We start from the raw sequence: 19,997 nt of genomic DNA, 5'->3' as shown, positions 1-19,997 counted from the left end.
CATGGGCAAAATCTGCAGATCCAAGTAACTCGAGTACATTTTTTATTATGATTATAAAAAGAAAACCGAGACAAGAATGTAATTTTCACCTGGAGAAGTTAATAGCAAATAATCAACCAAAATAGACATTTCACTGTGATCCTCAAATATGAAATAGCAAACATAAACACTGGCTTCTCTTTCACCTGTGTTCTCTACGCCATTAATCCCCATTTCTGCCCCCCAACTCCTTTTTTCCCTTTGCAATGAATTCCACAGCCACCATCTGTTGGGGGGAGGGGGGATCCGCATGGTCAAGTGGCTTTGATCAAACAGCTTCGATTAAGTGGCTTTCATCCCTCTCCAGCTTCTGACCAGTGCTGCCAAAGGCAGTTCCACTGACCCCCTGAAGCTGCCTTGCTTCTGAGCTTGAATTCCAGCTTTAACATTTACTCGCTGTGTGACTTTGGATAAGTTGCTTAACCTCTCTAAGCTCAGTTTCCTAACCTGTAAATTGGGGAAAATAATAGTATCTAGATTATGGGGTTATTTTGTGGATTAAATGAGTTAGTGCATATCAAATATTTAGAATCGTACTTGGCAGAAAGAAGTCACTCAACCCGTGTTAGTGGTTGTTATTATTTTACTGGTGTTACTCTAGGGAAGAGAAAGGCCAGAGGGAAATGGGCACCTTCCTGAAGCGGCCTCTCTTACCTGAGAGACGGAAATGACAAGTGGCTCTCCTTGCAGAGAAGTAGCATTTGGGGTCAGTTTCAGGTTTTCCAGAAGCAGTCGGTGGCAGGCGATCACGTGATACCGGAGAACCTGGGGCATCACGCCCTGTTTGTCCCAGTCCTTAATCTGTGACAGAAGATCAGAGGGTCCCAGCCAGAGCCAGGAGGCTTTTGCTCCGACTTCTCTTTTGTCGTCCTCTCCTCCATACGCCCCCTCCCCACTCTCCCCACCGGGACCCTGGGAAGTAGGCAGTCAGGGTGGCTTGTGGTCAGGGTGACGGGGTACAGGCTGTGCAGGCAAGAGGGACAAAGCGGCCCTAGTTCCTTTCCTGCTTCCCTTGAAGAAGCTCAGAGCACGAGAGAACTTGGATGGAGTTCCTCCGGCCCAGCATCTCACAACACATGTGCCAAGGACCCCAAGTCTTATGGAAAGCGCTGGGAAACACTGCCTAGGACATCCCTTCTTGGAGAGGTCCCCAGTTTGGAAAGATCATGCTGCTTCTCCATTTATAAATCAAAAGACAAACCATATTAACCAGAAATTCAGTGTAATAAAAATCCCACCAGGTTCTCATTGTTTCATGATTACTCCTTTGATGCTTTTTTTTTTTTTCAACTATCAATGTCAAATTCTTTCAAACATTGTTTTTGTGCCCCTGCTTTGCTGGTGTCCAAAATGCGTGCATAGAGAGGCAGCATGTGTGGCAGTTAAGATGCAGGCTCCTGAGTCATCTTCAAGTCCTTGCTCTACCATTTGCTAGTGATGGGACCTTGGGAAAGTTACTTGTCTCAAAGTCCTTGACGGTAAAATGGGGATAATAATAGCATTCAGCTCACAGGGTTGTCATGAAGGTTAAATGCATTTATCTAGGCCAGGTACTAAATCAGTGTCCTGCCCACTCCATAAATGTTTGCTACATTATTAGATATTAATGGGTAATCCACTGTGAAGAGTCCCAGTGAATGTTAGAACAGTAAAGGCTCTGATAAGTCCTGCAAGAAAAGAATCTATTTAAATCCCTTTAATACATCATTTTTTCTTTTGGTCTATGGGAGGTTTGGATCATTTAAGGATTGTTGATCTTCTCCAACCTCCTACCCTATTCAGGACTGTCCTTTAGAGGGTCTCTGGCCAGGGGTGACTCCAAATCCATTTGAATGCTTCCCCTGATAGGGGTCCCTATGCTGAGAGGCAGCCCCTTCCGTTCCTGGTCAGCTCCAGCGGATCCTAAATCTCCTGCTTAGAAGCATCTCCATGTTGGTTCCAGGGTGACACCCACAGACTATGTTCCAGGCCCGAACGTCCTCCGCAGCCCATGGCTTCATGCTTACCTTGGGTTCGTCATCAAAGGCTGCAGATAAAGGTGCAAAAACGGTGAAGGAGCCCGGACCAGCCAGGTCTCGCACAGAATGTTCCTGCGGGAAGGAAGGGGGGGCTACACGCCGTGAACTTAACAGACACAGGCAGGGGATCAGAGAGAACAGACGGTGGCCGAGGGGAGCGGGAACCGGAAGGCGAGATCGGTGTTTTATTTCGTCTTAGATTCAAATTTGTTCAGATTCTTTGTCATTGAAATAATGCTTATTTTTATCTGTTTATAAAATTAATATGCGCTTATTATAGTAAAGATTTGAAAACACAGCATAAAGAAGAAAATACCTCCCCATAGTCCCGCCACCTAGAAGAAACCTCTGTTACTTTCAGGCATTCTTTTCCAGCATCTCCTCCACATATAACCATTTTATGTAATTGGGATAATAACACAAATATAAGTAATAAGATGATTTACTTAACCGTTCTAATTGTCTTCTTGCCAATGCTAAGATCCTTTGGTTCCTTATATTTTCTTCTAGATTTTAGGATTTTATTCTTCTAGATTTTTATCTTTTATTCTTTAATAACTCTGGAACTTATTCAGATGTATGATATGAAGAAAGATCTAACTTAATATTCTCACCCAAAGAGTTAGCTAATTGTCCCAGTAATGCATTTCTCCACCGGTACCACGGCAGTTTTTTCTTACGCTACATTCTGATGTGTACAACGGGCCAGTGTGCCATTCATTCCATCCGTCATGCTGCCCACCCGGGGCCTGAGGAGTTCACAGATGACCCACACAGAGCCCAGTCCAGAAAAGCGGGCCCCAGACTTTCTTCCACCCTCCCTAACACTCTGGAGGTTACGGGTTTGTCCTGTATCTGGCTTGAGACCCAAATCTTAAAGCTAGAGAGACGCACATATTCTTACCAGCAACTGGAAGAAATACTGGGAAGTGCTAGGGTTCCTGGGAAGCTCCTGGAAACAAAGACAGGGCAGCTTCACTTAATGTCTGTGCGTGACAGTCAAGAACGACGCGGGCGGTCGCAGGACAATTTCTCTAAGATTGGAAGCATCTACCATCTTTTTAACTGGAAAGCTGCCACAACGGGCCTTTTCCAAGCCTCGTCTGAGACTTACAACTGATATTTAGAAGGACTATGTGGACATATTGTGAGTTCCAAAACCTTTCTGGAGTCACCGCCTGATTTATCAAAGAAACATTCAGCTATTTCTAGAAACCTCTGAGCTTTAAGAGCATTTTTAACAGTTTAAATATTTTTAAAAAATCGGTTATAAGTTTATGGCAGATTTAGTTACTCTGTTAAGAATATTTGATCAGCCAGAATGCTCTAGTCCCTCTTCAAAACAAATAACAGAATGTGCGCTTTATAATGGGTGGAAATCTACGTGTATCACGCGGCCTCACCCTCCACGACCGGTGCAGATGCGCGTGCGCATGCGCGTGCGCACACACGCTAACAGCAATCCACATCGTGGCCGTGCCTTTGAGTTACTTGGAGTTACTTCCTGGAAACACGCCTTGCCTTACCTGATAGATGTTGCCACGGCAGGTAAACCCGTCCCCGACATAGTTTGGCTTGCAAGTGCACGTCCTTTCTTCTGATCCAGTGTGACTGCAGATGGCAAATTCACTACAGCCGCCATTTTTCTGGTAAAAATTCCAAGGGGTGGGGGATGGGACTCAGACCAGCTAGTTTGCCAGCTCTGCCAATATTCACAAGACAATTCTGCATTGGAATTTATCTTTTGTCTCGCTGTCTGACTGACTGCTTTGCATTATTTGCCCTTTTTCTGAAATTGCTTTTCAGTTCCCTGCAGTTGGAGGGACCTCTTATTCACCCAGCCTCATACCCCAGGAAGGCAGGTCCTTCCAGCAGATCCCCCAACCCCGTAAAGATAAGCCCAGAGTTGCCAAATGAGACATTTCTCGGCGCCTGAGGGTTAATTAGAAAGGCACCAATCTGGTGTGGCACTTCCCAGCTTTAGGCTAAATTCTCATCCCATCACAGCAAAGGTAACAGCCATCAGCTACAGGGCAGTCAGGAAAAAATAGATAGCTCACATTGTCCTTGTCTGCAGAGAGCTTATACGCTGTGGAAGATCTAAAACAGAAAGCAAAGTACAGTTCAAAGCTGACATCCATGGGGACGTCAAGAAGGGCTCTGCAGCTGAAGCAAAGATTCCAGTTGGGGAAGAATGTAAAGCACAGAAAAATAAATCCGATGGGGATAAGCAGAGAAGGAGGTCGATCCATGGTCTTAAAGGCTGGCTGTAAAATCTTTCTTCCTTCCCAAACCTCGTTTCAAAAATATTCGTGGAGCATGATATTTTGGCCCAGGAGAGACTTGCCCCAGATTCCTGCCTCAAGCTGACACAGCTCAGTGAGCTGTTCCAGAAGGCTGACTCCTGCAAGGCCGTTAACCTTCTCCTAGGGGCCCAGATCTTCTAGCTAAGTACCCTGGAGTTTACTTGTCCAATACCCAGCATGCTCAGGACCACCAAGGTGAATCCCCTCTTGTCCCACATTCCAGTTTATCCCAGTCAACAGCAGAGCTCTAGGCACCCAACCTTCGCTCCGACCACGTGGACACTTTGTGTTGCTCTGTACACCTGTGATCTGACCCCATATCCCACCCCTTCCAGCCCTCACAAACCCTTCCCCTGCCTTCTGAAGCTCACCACCACTAGCAAACTCCCGACAGTCTCCTGCTGTTCCCAGAAAGCTCTCTTGGCCTCTTATTGAAGAGCTGTCTGTCTCCTGCAAACCCTGCTTTCCCTGCGCCCCCAGGCCAAGCTGTTTCCCCTTCTCCCACACTTCCTGGTCTGGGGCTGGGACGGCATCTTTCTTACTGCACATCGCCACTAACAAGCCACTCCTGCTCCCGCATCCTTTACAAATGGCAGCTCTCTCAGGGCACATGGACTCTCCAGTCTCCCATTCTTCTTCTTGGGTCCCAGCAGTGACGCCTGGATCACTGGCTTTCCTTACACGCCTGCTGTCATCCTTCGCAGGGTCAACATCCGTGTCAATGGTCTCTATGGCACCTGCCCCCACTCCCTGCTGTCCTGCCCCCACCCTTTGACTTTGTGTCCACATTAAAGTGGACCACTCCTGAAAGCTCTCTTTCAAGCATCCTGCTCTCTCGGACCATCAACTTTTATCATTTAAACTTCCTGTTCTAACACTGCGGCTCCAACCTCCGTTGACCCCAGGGGCCTCCCTTCCTTTGAGCCTACTTCTTTCTCACCCACATTCCTGCCCACTTGCCCCGTGCTCCTCGCTTTGTCTTGGCACAGCCCAGATGGCAGGGCAGAGCCCTGTGAACCCCACCTCGCTCCTCACTCCACCCAACACAACGGCTTGGCAAAACCCTAGCCCGCCTGGGCCAACTCTCTGCCGCCTCTGGGCCCTCCCTGACCCTGACGGGAGGGTTCCTGGAGAGAGTCACAAGTGGGTGCTGTCTGCGCTCCCTTCAAAGTTATGCCTACAAACATCAACCCTTCTCTACTCTCCCAGTACGTGAAATTTCTCTCTCCCTGAAGAAGACATTTCACACCATCACCGCTCCCCTCAGCTCTCAGTCACTCCTCCACACTCTCGGTTGATGAGCTCCACTCACGCCACATGGAGGAAAAGACACAGACAGACAAGAGCCTCCGCATCTTGCAGTCCTGAGGTGCACCGCCCGCCTGGGCCTGCGCTCACCCATGCTGCTTTCACTGTTGAACAAATGGACTAACTAACAACCGACTGACTGACTGACTAATCCTTTAGACACTGAGTGTAAACTCTTTAAGGAAAGAGCCACTGCTGGGTCCCTGAGGAACTCCCGGTGCCTAGAACGGTGCCTGGTCTCCACTGACCGGGATGTGTGTCACACCGTGCAAGGTTTCCCGCTGGATGTTCAGAAGTGCACACAGTCCCTGTCTCCACAGAACTAACAATTTATGTAGAATGGCCAGATGTAGACATTTTCAAGTTAATTTACAGTAAAGAGCAGCACGAAGTAGGTGCCGGTGTGTGACTTTGACTAACTGACTGGATAACTAAATAATTGACTATCTATTTAACTGACTGCCTGACTGACCAACTAACGGACTGACTACCTACCTCCCTCCCCTGCCCCTGCTCCTCTCTGAGGCTCCCCTCTCTGCCTGGGGGCTCTGGGTCCCATTCTTCCACTCCTCTCACCCACTCATGTACTTTTCTTTTTTTGTTTTTTGAATAGGACTGTTTTTCTTTTGGGTATAATGAATGTACAACATTATATTAGTTTCAGGTATACAACATAACATCTCAATATCTTATATCTTCCAAAATAATCACCGTAATAAATCTAGTTAACATCCATCACCACACATAGTAACAAATATTTTTTCTTGTGATATGAATGTTTACGATCTACTCTCTCACCAGCTTTCAAATATACGAGACAATATTATTAACAGTAGTCACCATGCTCCAGAGATACCCAAATCCTTACTGTCGTTATGATTCCAGCTATCCAAACTGTATTGCTCTCCCTTGGGGTTAATAAGGTCCCCACTCTCTGGCTGTGTAGGCACAAGCTGAAGGATGATTTGGCGTCAGTGATTTAGGGATTGGTTGGACCTGGGACTAGGGTGGGGGGCGGGAGGGTGAACTGAAAGCTTTATCACACTCAGTGTGTTCACAGGGGTCCTCTCCAGAGTGAGGTCTCTGCTGCTGGGAAGGAGATGGGAGGCTGTTAAGGGATTGGCCACATACATTGATTCATTCACTTCTCTACTTACGAACCCTAGACTGGTTATTCGGTGACAGTCTGCGTTGAAAATCTTCTCGGGGTGATTCCCTACACGTCGTAGTAAGTTACTCTCTTGCTTGCATAGATATTCTGTTTGATAGCATCTCAATTATAAAGCTATCTGATTTATTTCCAAAACTGTATTATGTTTCAAAAATTAGATGCAAGAGCCATGTTTATGCAATTGTTCTTTTATAAAAACTCAGGTTATAGCTTTGAGCTCGTCTTAATTTCTTCTCTAAATTCAAATTATCCAAAACTTGCTGTGGGAACAGAAGTTACTCTGAAATCTGATTACAGACATGCTATTGTGCTGCATTTGGAACTCACTCATTCCCAGGTCTCTAATGTGGAAGCCTGTGTTCACCCCTGTGAAACTAACCATTGACATGCAATTAGATGGGTCCTTTCTGCACCCAACTTGTATGTATATGATTTCTTGTTTTTTTAAAAATTATATTATTGAGGTCACATTGGTTTATAAATTGTGTAAATTTCAGGTGTACATCATTATAGTTTGACTTCTGTATAGATTGCATTGTGTTCACCACCAAAAGTCTAGTTTCCACCCATTATCATACCCATGTGCCCGTTCACTCCTTTTGCCTTCCTCCTACCTGCTTCCCCTCTGGTAACCACCAATCTTTTGTCTGTATCTATGTGTTTGTTTGTTTGTTTATCTTCCACACATGGGTGAAATCACATGGTATTTGTCTTTCTTTGTCTGACTTATTTCACTTAGCATAATACCCTCAAGGTCCATCCATGTTGTCACAAATGGCATGATTTTGTCTTTTTTATGACTAAGTAGTATTCCATTGTATATATATATATATATATATATATACCACATCTTCTTTATCCATTCACCATTGATGGGCGCTTGGGTTGCTTCCACGTCTTGGCTATTGTGACTAATGCTGAAATGAACACAGGGCTGCATGTATCTTTTTGAATTAGTGTTTTCACATTCTTTAGATAAATACCCAGTAGTGGAATAGCTGGATCATATGCTATTTCTATTTTTAATTTTTTGAGAAATCTCCATACTGTTTTCCGTAGTGGCTGCACCAATTTGCATTCCCACCAGCAGTGTATGAGGGTTCCTTTTTCTCCACATCCTCTTCAACACTTGTTATTTCTTGTCTTTTTAATAATAGCCATTCTGATGGATGTAAAGTGATATCTCATTGTAGTTTCGATTTGCATTTCCCTAATAATTAGTGATGTTGAACATCTTTTCGTGTGCTTTTTGGCCAGCTGTATATCTTCTTTGGAAAAATGTCTGTTCATATCCTCTGCCCATTTTTTTTACTGGGTTGTTTTTTTGTTGTTGTTGAGTTGTATGAGTTCTTTATATATTTTGGAAGTTAACCCCTTATCAGATATATGATTTGCAAATATTTTCTCCCAGTTAGTGGGTTGTCTTTTCATTTTGTTGATGGTTTCCTTTGCTGTGCAGAAGCTTTTTAGTTTGATGTGTATTTTTTCTCTTGTTTCCCTTGCATGAGGAGACATGGTATTCAATAAGATACTGCTAGGACCAATGTCAAAGAGTGCACTGCCTGTGTCTTCTTCTAGAAGTTTCATGGTTTCAGGTCTTACATTCAAGTCTTTAATCCGTTTTGAGTTAATTTTTGTGTATGGTGTAAGATAATGGTCTACTTCCATTCTTTTTATATGGCTGTCCAGTTTACCCAACACCATTTATTGAAGAGACTTTCCTTTCTCCATTGTATGTTCTTGGTTCCTTTGACGAAGATTAACTGTCCGTTTATGTACTTTTCTCCTGTAACAATCCACCTTCTCTCCTTCAGTGTCAGTTCCCTTCTCTTTATTGGATTGTAGTCATCAACATAAAAACATGCTTTAATATTACTCATCTTGCAAGAAAACTAACTTCCTTTCTTCTTGAAAAGAATCCATGGATGGAGGCAGTCATGGGTGTAGAAGAAAGAAGAGTGGCCGTGAGTTACTGACTCTTGTACCTGAGTGTGGGGCACATGTGGGTTCATCGCATTAGTTGCCAAGACAGGGTGGCCATTTTAAAAAAATGGAAATGGCACTGAAGAACTGCTGTTAAAATAAAGCTGGCCACAGGCCTCGTTGTAACAGCCCCACGTCCCAGCCCCCTGCTTTCTGCAGCTTCTTCCTTGCTGTCCCTACACACTCATTTCATGTGGGGACGTGTTCTCTTGAACTTGCCAGACCAACACAAGGGGAGAGTAGGGACCTCACTTGCAAAGGACGGGCTTGAATTATGACCTGTCTGTGCTGTTCTCGTGCCCACAGCTGCAGGCTCTCTGATGGGCAGTGATATGAAGAAGGGAAATAAGATGAGTGGACTGGGCCTCCTCTGGGGATCAGCACCTCGTGGGAGGAACAAGCACCATAAGAAGTGGTCAAGGGTGCGCCCTTTGAGTCAGACAGACATGGGTTCAAGTTCTGGCTGTGCCATGTGCTCACTCTGTGATCTTGGGCGAGGACCTCCCCTCCTCCCGACCTGCAGTGGGTTGAATTGTGTCCCCCCAAAGGTATGCCCACATCCTAAGCCCTGGTATCTGTGAATGTGACCTTGTTTAGAAAAAGAGTCTTTGTAGATATAATCAAGGATCTCAAGATGAGATCGTCCTAGATTAACTGGGGGGCCTTACGTCCACAAGCGTTCTTTCTAGAAGAGGAGACGCAGACACAGAGGTGAAGGCCATGTAAAGACAGAGACAGAGAATGGAGTTTCTCCAACATTCCAACTGGAACATGAGGGGGGAAATGAGCTCACGGCTCAGAAGCAGCTCCGAGGGAGATCACCTCCAGCCCCGTCCCCTAGAAGGAGTTGGGGGGACCCCAGGCCTGACCTCTGACCCTCGGCCTCGGGCTGCACTCACCGTTAGGCAGGTGTTGATGAGTGTGCAGACCTTCCCGTCACCAGTGTATTTCGGCAAACAGTTACAGACGGCCTGTCGGGGGAGAGGGAAACGGGTCATTGCACAGGCAGATTCTGCTGGCTCTCACCCTCGAATTCTATGATGGCAATGGTCATGTTAGAAGATTCTACATTTGATATGGGTAATATCTATCCTCTAATGATAACTGTCATCTTAGACTTTACTCCAGCACTGGGATCTCCTACACATCCTATCGCTGCTGCCAAGAGCCTTTTTTTTTTTTAACTTTCTTACCTTATTTGGTCCCCTGCCACCCTGGCACTCACCTCTCTTCTCTCTTTGGTTGGTAAAGGCTCAGTTGGAAGGAAGCTAAGCTATCGCCCACTCCCATTCATGCTCAGTTTTTCCTTGTCGGCACCCACGCTCAGCCCAAAGGCTCCGGTGCTAGGAGACGCCAGGAGACGGCTTTGGAGTCAAGTCAGTTGCGCGTGTGAAAACCATCGGTTAAGCCCCCTGTTTGAGCAGGGACGTCAGAGAGGGCTTCCAGTTGAGGGAGGGGACGCTGTCTGCAGGACATTGGGGATGGTCTAGTTCACCCCGTGTCACATGTGCTCTGCTCAGGAGCACCTGGTACCCGGGTGAGTGGGGCTGAAACCCAGCTATGCGCTATTCACTAGGCCGTGTGCCCAGAGGAAGGGGCACCTGCTCCTGATGTGTCCACCTGAGGGCCGGCTTTTCTAATCCACATGACAGCCTCCCGCACAGGGGGTGGCTCTGGTCTGACGTCCACTTGTTAGACCTTGAACTCATGGCGGGTCCAGCCAGGGCCAGGTGGCAGGTTCCCACTTCTCCTCAAGGCTCCTCTTCCTTCATCACGGGCCCTGATCTCGGCTCAAACCTTTACCAAGACACCCACCAGCCGCCCCTCCTGGGCTAAGGTCCTGTCTCAGGGATCAACTGCCTTCTGGGTCGAGAGGAGGACTTTTAGAGGCCCTGAGTGCTAAAAAGCTTATAGGTTTCCCCCACTCCATATGTAGTGTGATATAAGGACTCTTCTGAACCCCTGAATATGTATAAAGTAGACCGACGTTGACTGTTCTGGTTTTCCCTGTGACTATATATAGAAACGTACATGTACACACACAATTCTTTCAAAATAAATACATTTTTTTCTTATTTTGGGCACTTTAGGCACTTGTTTGATCTGCCATTGGGAGACTGGGCATGAGGTCACTGAGTGGCTCAACAAGGTCAATGGGACATTCACTGGGGACTGTCTTTCATCATCCAGTTTCTGATGTGTGTCATTTCCTGCCTGACCATCGTGCTTCTTCACAATGTGACAGAGACTGAGGGAGGCAGAATTTGGGTCCCTGAGACTCCAGCTTCCCCACCTGTGTCTTTACACCCTCGACCTCTCTCCTCCTTTGTGTGTGTTGGAGCCCTCACATTTCTGCCACCTCCCCAAACCTGCTCTCTAGGGAGATGCTGCAAGGTTGCCTGTGGTTGGGAATATGTGACTGACAGAGGGCCTAGAAACGTTATCTTCTCCTGTGGCACATGCACTTCAGAGCCTCAAGCCAAAGAAAAATTGTGGGATTCTGGTCATCAGAAAGCTAAAAGAAAGGTCCGCTTCCCCTTAGGGCTGGGTCTGAGGACCCAGGAATTTGCTCCTAGGAAGACGTAGGCCCCCTGGGGAGGTGGAGCTCACCTGATTGGGTCCCGTCTGCGTGCACTCTGCATTCTTGTGACAGCCACCATGGTTCTCCAAACACGGGTTAATTTCTTTAAAACAAAAAGCCAACACTTGGCCTAAGCATCAAGTCTCATTTTCAAGTCAAGACATCTTGAGGGATCAGCAAGGATGGCTAACTGACCAAGGGTATCAAAGTGTGATTCAGTTTTCTGACAACTCTGAAGCCAAAGTAACCCAACATGGAGGTACCAGATGTAGTTTCTCAAAATCAACTCCTCTGGGACGGGACTGTGCCAGCAGAGGGATAGTCAGTGGGCTGGCATCTGTCCCTCTATTAAATGAATATGAACGTTTGCAGTCAAGGGCTTGAAATAATACAGTCTTGGAGTCCAGTCCAACATGTTATCAATGAAGAGATTTAGGAATTAAAAAGAAATCATTTGCAACTATCACAATATAGTTGCTTCAGGGAAGAATCGTCAACAGATGATACATTTCAGAGGATGTTTTGATGAGGAGCAGGATATTTGCTTGATGCTGAAGTTCTCTCCACTGATTGCTTATTGGTAGCAAAGGGGAAAAAAGCAAGTGTACATGGTAGGAATCAGACAGCACCTTGACCGAGTGGTCAAAATTAACATCCCAAACGAGAAACAGCTGGGAATTGCCAGCCTCCAGCGTGACATCCTGAGAAGGATGCAACACCACTTGTGTGACATCGGGTCTGGAATGCATAATCTGAACAGAATCATGGAAAACATCAGCTAAACCCAAAATGAAGGGCATATTATCCATATCGAAAAAAAAGTTTGGGTGTTGGACTGTATTCTTCCAAAATGTCAATGTCATAAAATACAAAGCAAGGCTGAGGAACCATCTGGATTACAGACTGAAGAGACGGGACAACTAAATGCAACACCCAACCCTAAACTGGATCCTGCACTAGAGGAAAAAATGTCACAAAAGGACATTATTGGGTCAGCTGACAAAGTTAGAATCCAAATGCTAATTAGACAAAAGTATTATATCAGTAATAAATTTACTGAAGCTATCTGTGCTGTGGTTATGTCAGAGTCTATCCTTATTCTCAAAACTTCAATTTAAGGATAAAGGGAATATTTTATATATATATATATATATACACATACATATATGTATGTATCTTATTCTCAAATGGTTTAGAAAAAAATGTATATACACCAAGAGAGCAAATAATAAAGGAAATGGGGCAATATTAACAATAAGTGAATCTAGGTAAAGAGCAAGTGGGTCCTTTTTTGTACTATTCTTGCAAATCTTCTATGTGAATATTTTTTTTACAGCTAAAAAGTTAAAATTCAGACAACTTACTATGGCATACCTTTATAGTAGAACACATGTAGCTGTTAAATACTGATTTGGAGGGATACTTAATTTCAAGGCGAGAAGTTTAGTCATATTGCTAAGCATGGTAAATACTACATATCATGAGATTCGATTTTTGTTTAAAAAAGTATGTGCATACATAGCAAAATGGGGTAATACAACAGTCGTAAGAGTGGTTATCTCCAGAATTTTTCCCCCAGTATACGTATTCTCTAATTTTTCTGCAACGAGAATGTGCTACTTGTATAAAAAATAACTAATTTTTAAAAATTCAGTCACCACTATAATGTTTAATTCAAGAAAGTTTTCTCCTTCCAAAGGGAATTTTGGGCATCCCACACCTTCATACCCCCGTGGTCCCTTTTTCACACCCTCATACTTTCCTGCCCAGACAAACTGAAAGATGATCCCAGCAGTAGCGTGTCCTAATAAGAGCCCACACATCAGGATCATTTAACAGGCTCTGACTCTCAAACCATTGCCACCGGACGGATGAGGGATGGCACCTACCTAGGCACACGATGCCATCGCCAGCGTAGCCTTCCTTGCACACACACACCCGGCTTCCTGGGGTGGTTCTTTTACAGTCAGCCTTGGCGGAGCAACCTCCATTGCTGATCTCACAGGCATTGATTGCTGTAGAAGAGAGAGATGACCCAGAGCAGAGGGGGAAAAGGGAGGGAAAACCACTGATGAACTTTTACTTGAGTCATTGAGAAATGGAAGACACTTCAAAATGCAGGCATTGGATTAAATATGGATAATTCAAAAGCATGCAAAGCACCAGATGTCTTCACTGGTGAATTTTACCAAATATTTAGAGAAGAAGAAACACCAGATTTTCACAAACTCTTCCAAAAACTGAAAGAGGAGGGAAGACTTTGCAATTCATTTTCTGAGGCCAGTATTACCCTGATATCCAAACCAGACAAAGCCATCACATGAAACTACAGACAAATATCCCTTATGAATATAGACACAAAAATTGTCAAGAAAATACTTGTGAGTCAAATTTTGCAATATACAAAAAGGATTATACACCATAATGAAGTGGGACTTACACAGGAACGCAAGGTCGTTTAACATCCCCAAATCAATTAATGTAACACAGCAGATGAATAGAATCAAAGACAAAAACCACATGATCATCTCAATAGAAGGAACAAAAGCATTTGATGAAATACAATACCTTTAATAAAAGCACTCAACAGACTAAAAATAGAAGGAAACTTCCTTAACCTGATAGAGGCTAGTTATGAAAAATCCACAGCTAACATCGTACTTAATGGTGAAAGATTGCCTGCTCGCCCCGACGATCAGGAATAAGACAAGGATGTCTGCTTTGTCATTTCTATTCAGCGTTGTACTGGAGGTTCTGGCCAAGGCAATAAAATAAAATAAAAGGCATCCAGATTCGAAAAGAAGAAGTGAAACCATCTGTATTTGCAGATGACATGATCTTGTATATGGAAAATCTTAAGGAATCCACTAGAAACTATTGGCACTAATAAATGACTTCAACGAGATTGCAGGATACAAGATCAATAGACAGAAATCAATTGTATTTCTACACTTCAAACTACAAACATTGTTGAAAGAAAGTAAGAAGACCTAAATAATGGGAAGATGTTCCATGTTCATTGATTGAAAGAATTCATATTGTTAGGGTGGCACTACTCCCCAGATTGATCTTCAGATTCAGTGCAATCTCCCTCAAAATCCCAGCTGACTTCTTTGCAGAAATCGACAGGATGATTCTAAAATTCATGTAAATTCAAAGGGCCCAGAATAGTCAAAACAATCTGGAAAAAGAAGAACCAAGTTGGAAGACTCACACTCTCTAATTTCAAAACTTCCTACAAAGCTTCAGTAGTAAAGACAGCGTGGTACTGGCATAGAATATATGTGTATGTATATATATATATTTGTATAATATGGAATAGAATTTAGAGTCCAGAAATAAACCCATACATCTATGGTCAATTGATTTTCCACAAAGGTGCCAATATTTTTCAATGGGGGAAAGAATAATCTTTTCAACAAATGATATCGAGATAACTGGCTATCCACATGCAAAAGAATGAATTTGAATCTCAACCTCACAATATACACAAAAATTAATTCAAAGTGGATCAAAGACCTAGATCCACTTGGAGTCCCAAGGTGTGTGTTTGAGTGTTGGCTTGACCTTCAGTTACCGTGTGACTTTGGACAAGCCACTTAATTCATATAAACTTCCAGATCCACCTATATAGATTTATTTACAGGTTTGGGGACTCATATCTGATAATATATATGAAAATGTTATAGAAATATGGGTTGTTCTTATATTAACTTTTATCTTCTGCTTTCACTATTTTTCCCAAAAACAGAGGGCAAGAAAAGCATTCCAGTTATTAGTCCTTTCCAGCTGTTTTCACTAGCATACTGTACACATCCTACCGCAGGAAACATCTGGGACCAGGGTCAGGGTACCTGCATCCTGGGAGAATGCCCAGGTTAAGATGGTCTAGAAAGCAGATTGGTGTAATCATTGTCCAGCTCTGCCACAATCTGGCCCGAAGCCTGCCTGGACACAGTGCTCAAGAGAAAAATGATGCTAAGCATTTCCATTGTTCTGGCACCAATTATGTGTTGGGCACTGTAAGAGTATTAGCTTGCATTTACCTAGTGCTCTGTGCCAGGGCTGTTCTAAGCACTTCACAGGTATTAATCCAGGTTATCATTCTATAATCCAGGGAGGGAGATTCTCCTATTATCTGCAATTTACGGATGACAAGATGATGCACAGAGCAGTCAAGCAACTTTCCCAAGGTAACACAAGTTATAAGCACTTAGATTCAAACCCGGAGAGTCCCATGCCGGGGCTGTTTTTAACAGCTGCATCATTCTGCCGTTGTGTACAGAGAGGTCGTTTCATCTCAAAACCACTCTGCAAAGGAGGTGATTTTATGTTTACTTTGCAAATGAGCTAAGAGGGGCTCAGCACAGTTAAGACACCCACCCAAGGCCATGTGGGTAGTCGGAGGAAGAACCAGGGCTCAAGCCCCTTTCTGTCCCACTCTGGAGTCCTCAAGCCCAGGCCACATCCCAGGTCAATCAAACCAGTGTTTGTTAAAGCTCTCCAGGTGATTCCAGTTGCCATCAAGGCTGTGAACCAATATTCAGAGAGGAAAACAGAACAATTGCCTGCCCGTCCCCAAACCAGCTGGCCCCGTCCATGAACAGCTGGTTTCCTGCCCTCAGGCACAGCTAGCTGCCCTGTTACATCCAGTTCACTGTCAACGGTTCAGGGCAGCAGCCCATTCGGTCTGCAGGGACACAGGTCTCTCCACAGCTCACGCTAGCCTTGTCACCCCCAGCAAATTCCTTCTTCACTTGCCTCTGCAGACAGTCCCGTTCCCTTGGAATCCTGCCGCACATTTGCACGAGGCTGTGCCATCCGGATTCAGAAGGCAGCTGCCACGAGAAAGGGCAAAGGCTGTTTGTAGAAAAACACATAACAGCTTCCCAGCTCCTGCCCCCATGAGGCACTCGCAGGTCCCGTCTAAGGCTCGGGAGGAGAGTCCCTTCCTAGCATGGCCCTGCTTCGGGTGGCTAAAACTGCAGCCATTTATCAGGCAAACTACAGAGAGCGTTTATGTCGGCATCAGCCCAGGGGTGAGGAGGGTGGCCATCGCTCTTTAGAGAGCGCCCTGTGTGCTGGGGCCTGTGCTTCACACTTTACGTTATGTAACCTACACCATACCCAATAGCCCCAACAAGTAGATATTGTCATTATTCTCATTTACAGGTGGAGAAACTGAGCCTTAGAGGTATGAAATAATTGACTCAAGGTCATGCAGTCAATGAAAATCATAGAAACTGACTTCAATTCAGATCTAACTCCAGCTCCTGGGCTCTTAATGAATTAACCCATTAAGCCCCTTTGGGCATTAGGAGTATGAAGTCAAGTAAGGCTTGGCTGTGAGAGGGGAGTAAGGTTTGGTGAATGCAAGGCCCACGGGGCTCCTTCTGCCTCTCTGAAAGTGTCCTCGTGGCTTGAGCCAGGGGTTACAACTGGCATTTTTGCCAGCATGCCAGGTAACTCAGGTGCCGGCTTGTCCAAAAGGCTGGATCTGGCAAGTTGATGGTGGCCTTTGCAGAGCTATTTTAGTTTCATACTTAAATTTATCCTAAATCCTCAGAAATGGTCTCAGGAAACTACTTCCCAGAGGGTAGGGCCCGGAGAGGACACTATTAGTAAAGAATCCCATTGGCATTGTCCCCAAAGGAGGCTCAGAGGTACATACTTGGCGCTGGTGTGACAGGTCCCATTGCAGTTGTCTTTTGTGATCTCTGAAAAAGAGAATCAATTGCTGTGTCAGCCCTCTTTTCCTAAACCTCACTGACAACTTTCTGTTATTACTTGGTGCTGGAAAAGATTTACCTCCTTGGAAGTAACTGGTATGTATCATGTGAACTATGGAAAACTATGTGACCACATAAATCCTTTTTTACATTGGCTGCCAGCAAGCTCAGAGCCCAATCTGAAGGTCCAATATGCTGGAGTGTCTCTTGTGTACCAGGCCCTGTGCTGGGTGAAGAGGATGCCAGGATGAGTAAACACAGTGTCCCCCCTTGCGTGCTGATGCACGTCCTTCCCTGGGGCTTGATTTTTCACTTTTATTTATCTTTCCTATGTTACCTTATTCTTTCTAGCTTTTCATCATTTTATCATAGAGTGATATAAACAAGCAAACACCTAATTGTAACTAATATTAAAAGGTTTTTTTGCATATGCAGAAATAGCCCAGGGCCTGGCACACAGCAAGTACTCACTATCTATTTGATAAATTAATTCCTAAATTTCCTGGATGTAACGCGGGTTCTCACTCTTGGATGCCCAGCTAACAGATATTCCTGGCAGGAGAGGATCCAGAAAGAAATCATTAGAGATGAGGAAGGAGTCCCCTTTGGGGAGGATGCTCATGCTAAGAGCTTTGGGGATAGAGTTTGATTAGGCCTGGCCAACTTGCACAGAAGGTCCCAAAACAGACATCTGGCCACAAAAGTGGTTTGTTCTGTGTCGGAGAGAACGTTTACAGGCTGCAAGGGGCCGGAGCGGAGGCCATGCAATTTTGCGTCTTTATGTATGCCATTCCTTGAGCCTGGAAATCCCTTTCTGTCCATTCTCTCTCTATTGAAATACCAATGATCTTTTAGATCTTCCTCTCTGAAATCTGCTCTAAACCTTTGAGCCAACTTCAATTAATTGGTAGTGACTACATGGTGTGCTCTTTTGAGAAGAATGTGGTGCCCCTATCTGGCCTCTGAGGGAAAGAGTGCAATGATTGATTAGTGATGTCTGCCATGGGCTTGGGAGTGGAGAGTTTGCACACGAACGAAGGACTTGTCTTTCCTGCTCTAGTTTGGAAGACCTTCACTCTGCACTGCCATATCACTATTTTTTGGACACTAATGGACATTTATTTCCATTACTAGACTGGAAGCTACTTGTGCAGGTGTGCCCTGGAGACCAGGCTGGAAAACTGGGCAAGTACCAGTTGGTGAATGGCTTTGTAATCCGCCCTGCTAAGGTATTTCTCCTGAGGCAGCGAATGTTCTCCTGTAGGCAATGAAGAACCATAGCATGTGGTCAAGTCCTGGGGAGTGGGTGGGAAACATGATCTTATCTATTGTGATAGACTGAATGTGTTCTCCTGAAACCCACATGCTGCAGCCTAATTTCCAATGTAATGGTGTTAGGCGGTGGGGCCTTTGGGAGGTGATTAGGTCATGAGGGTGGAGCCCTCACAAATGGGATTAGAGCCCTTATAAAGAGACCTGAGAAAGCTCCCTTGCCCCTTTTGCTATGTGAGGACACGAAAAGTTGGCAGTCTGCAACACAGAAGAGGGTTCTTAACAGAACGTGACCAGGCTGGCACCCTCATCTCAGATTTCTAGCCTCCAGAACTGTGCGAAACAAATTTCTATTCTTTAGAAGCCCCCTGGTCTATGGTCTTTTCTATAGCAGCCTGAACTGATTAAGACATCTGTGTTTCGGAAAGTTCCCTCTGGCAGCAATGTGAAATGGAGGAGGATGGGACCAGAGGCAAAGAGATGGATCACACGGCTGCTGGTGAGAGGAGGAGCAGGTGGAAGGATGTGGAGGGCTGGAATGATTTAGATACGACAGTGAGGGAGAGGGTGGCGCAGAGGCTGAGTGGGTGGTTCTGGATTGGGCGAGCAGGTCGGGAGGACGGGATGTTTCTTCACAGTAGAGAAAGCAGGAAGAGGAGGGAGTCCGGTGGTCTGTCCTTGGCACTGCTTTCTTCTTCCCCTTCATGGTGTGAAGCATACACACTTCTCTCTGCTCACTGATGATTCCTACACTTGTATCTCCAGCCTTGACCTCACTCCTAAGCCTTGCACCCACAGACCCAACTGCCTGCTCTACAGTGGCTGTCTGGGACCTGTGAACATCTCCTCCAGGTACACACTGCTGAGGGCGGGGACCATAAGGAACTCACTGCAGTGTCCTTAGCATACAGCCAGCACCTGGCAGGAGCTCCGCAAGTGTCTGATGAATGAATGAATGAATGAATGAGCGAATGACTCCTGTGCATCTCCACTCCCATGCTCTCTGGCACCTTAAACTCAGCCTCCCCTGAACTGAACGACCCCAGCTGTCCTCTCCTGAATTGGCCCACCATCCGTGCGGTTGACCCTCCCTGTTCCTTTCTTTCTGCGTCCAGTTACCATGTGCTCTCCATTCTACCTCATTTGACAATCAGTCAAATACCTCCATTTTTCCTGCCACAATCAGGCCACTGCCTTAGTTCAGACTTTCATTAATTGCCTCCTGAAAACTTGCCACAGCCTCCAGACTGTTCCCTGTCGGTTTAAATGCGGTTGGTCCTCTGTCGCACCATGCTCTTGTAAGCACCTAAGTGACAGCCGGGGATGAGATTATCTATTCTAGGTATTCCCCCAGACTGTCTTCCTGTTTATGTGACCCCATTGCTTCCTGCTCCCCTCGCCCAGGCCCTCTGGCCCCTGGCTCTGCACCCCAGCATTTGATATCTGCTCTAGGTGTCTCCTTGGCTTGGGACCATTCAGACTACTGACTTCAGCTTTTCAACCAGCTCTTCACTCTGCATTCGTTTGATTTTAGCATCAGCTGGAGCTTTGGGCAAAGACACTTCCTCTGACAACCCCACAGCCCTGGAG

At 45.3% G+C, this 19,997-nt stretch overlaps 1 protein-coding gene across 2 annotated transcripts in view; it reads right to left on the bottom strand.

Annotated features, from left to right (window-relative positions):
- Positions 1 to 19,997, bottom strand: part of STAB2 (stabilin 2) — a 147,812-nt gene that overhangs the window by 32,846 nt on the left and 94,969 nt on the right. For both annotated transcript variants that reach the window (XM_014865791.3, XM_070507167.1), the window contains 9 exons: positions 17,078 to 17,123; positions 16,168 to 16,244; positions 13,296 to 13,421; positions 11,436 to 11,509; positions 9,725 to 9,796; positions 3,584 to 3,703; positions 2,962 to 3,009; positions 2,046 to 2,129; positions 694 to 840 (listed from right to left, as the gene is read on the bottom strand). In XM_014865791.3, the coding sequence (XP_014721277.3) occupies positions 694 to 840; positions 2,046 to 2,129; positions 2,962 to 3,009; positions 3,584 to 3,703; positions 9,725 to 9,796; positions 11,436 to 11,509; positions 13,296 to 13,421; positions 16,168 to 16,244; positions 17,078 to 17,123 (794 nt within the window). The remainder of the gene's footprint in view (positions 1 to 693; positions 841 to 2,045; positions 2,130 to 2,961; positions 3,010 to 3,583; positions 3,704 to 9,724; positions 9,797 to 11,435; positions 11,510 to 13,295; positions 13,422 to 16,167; positions 16,245 to 17,077; positions 17,124 to 19,997) is intronic.

The sequence above is a fragment of the Equus asinus genome, chromosome 4, assembly GCF_041296235.1.
Source record: "Equus asinus isolate D_3611 breed Donkey chromosome 4, EquAss-T2T_v2, whole genome shotgun sequence".
In the NCBI taxonomy this organism is placed as follows: domain Eukaryota; kingdom Metazoa; phylum Chordata; class Mammalia; order Perissodactyla; family Equidae; genus Equus; species Equus asinus.
Note: the sequence above shows the minus strand (reverse complement) of the source record. Positions and strands in the feature narration are given on the sequence as shown.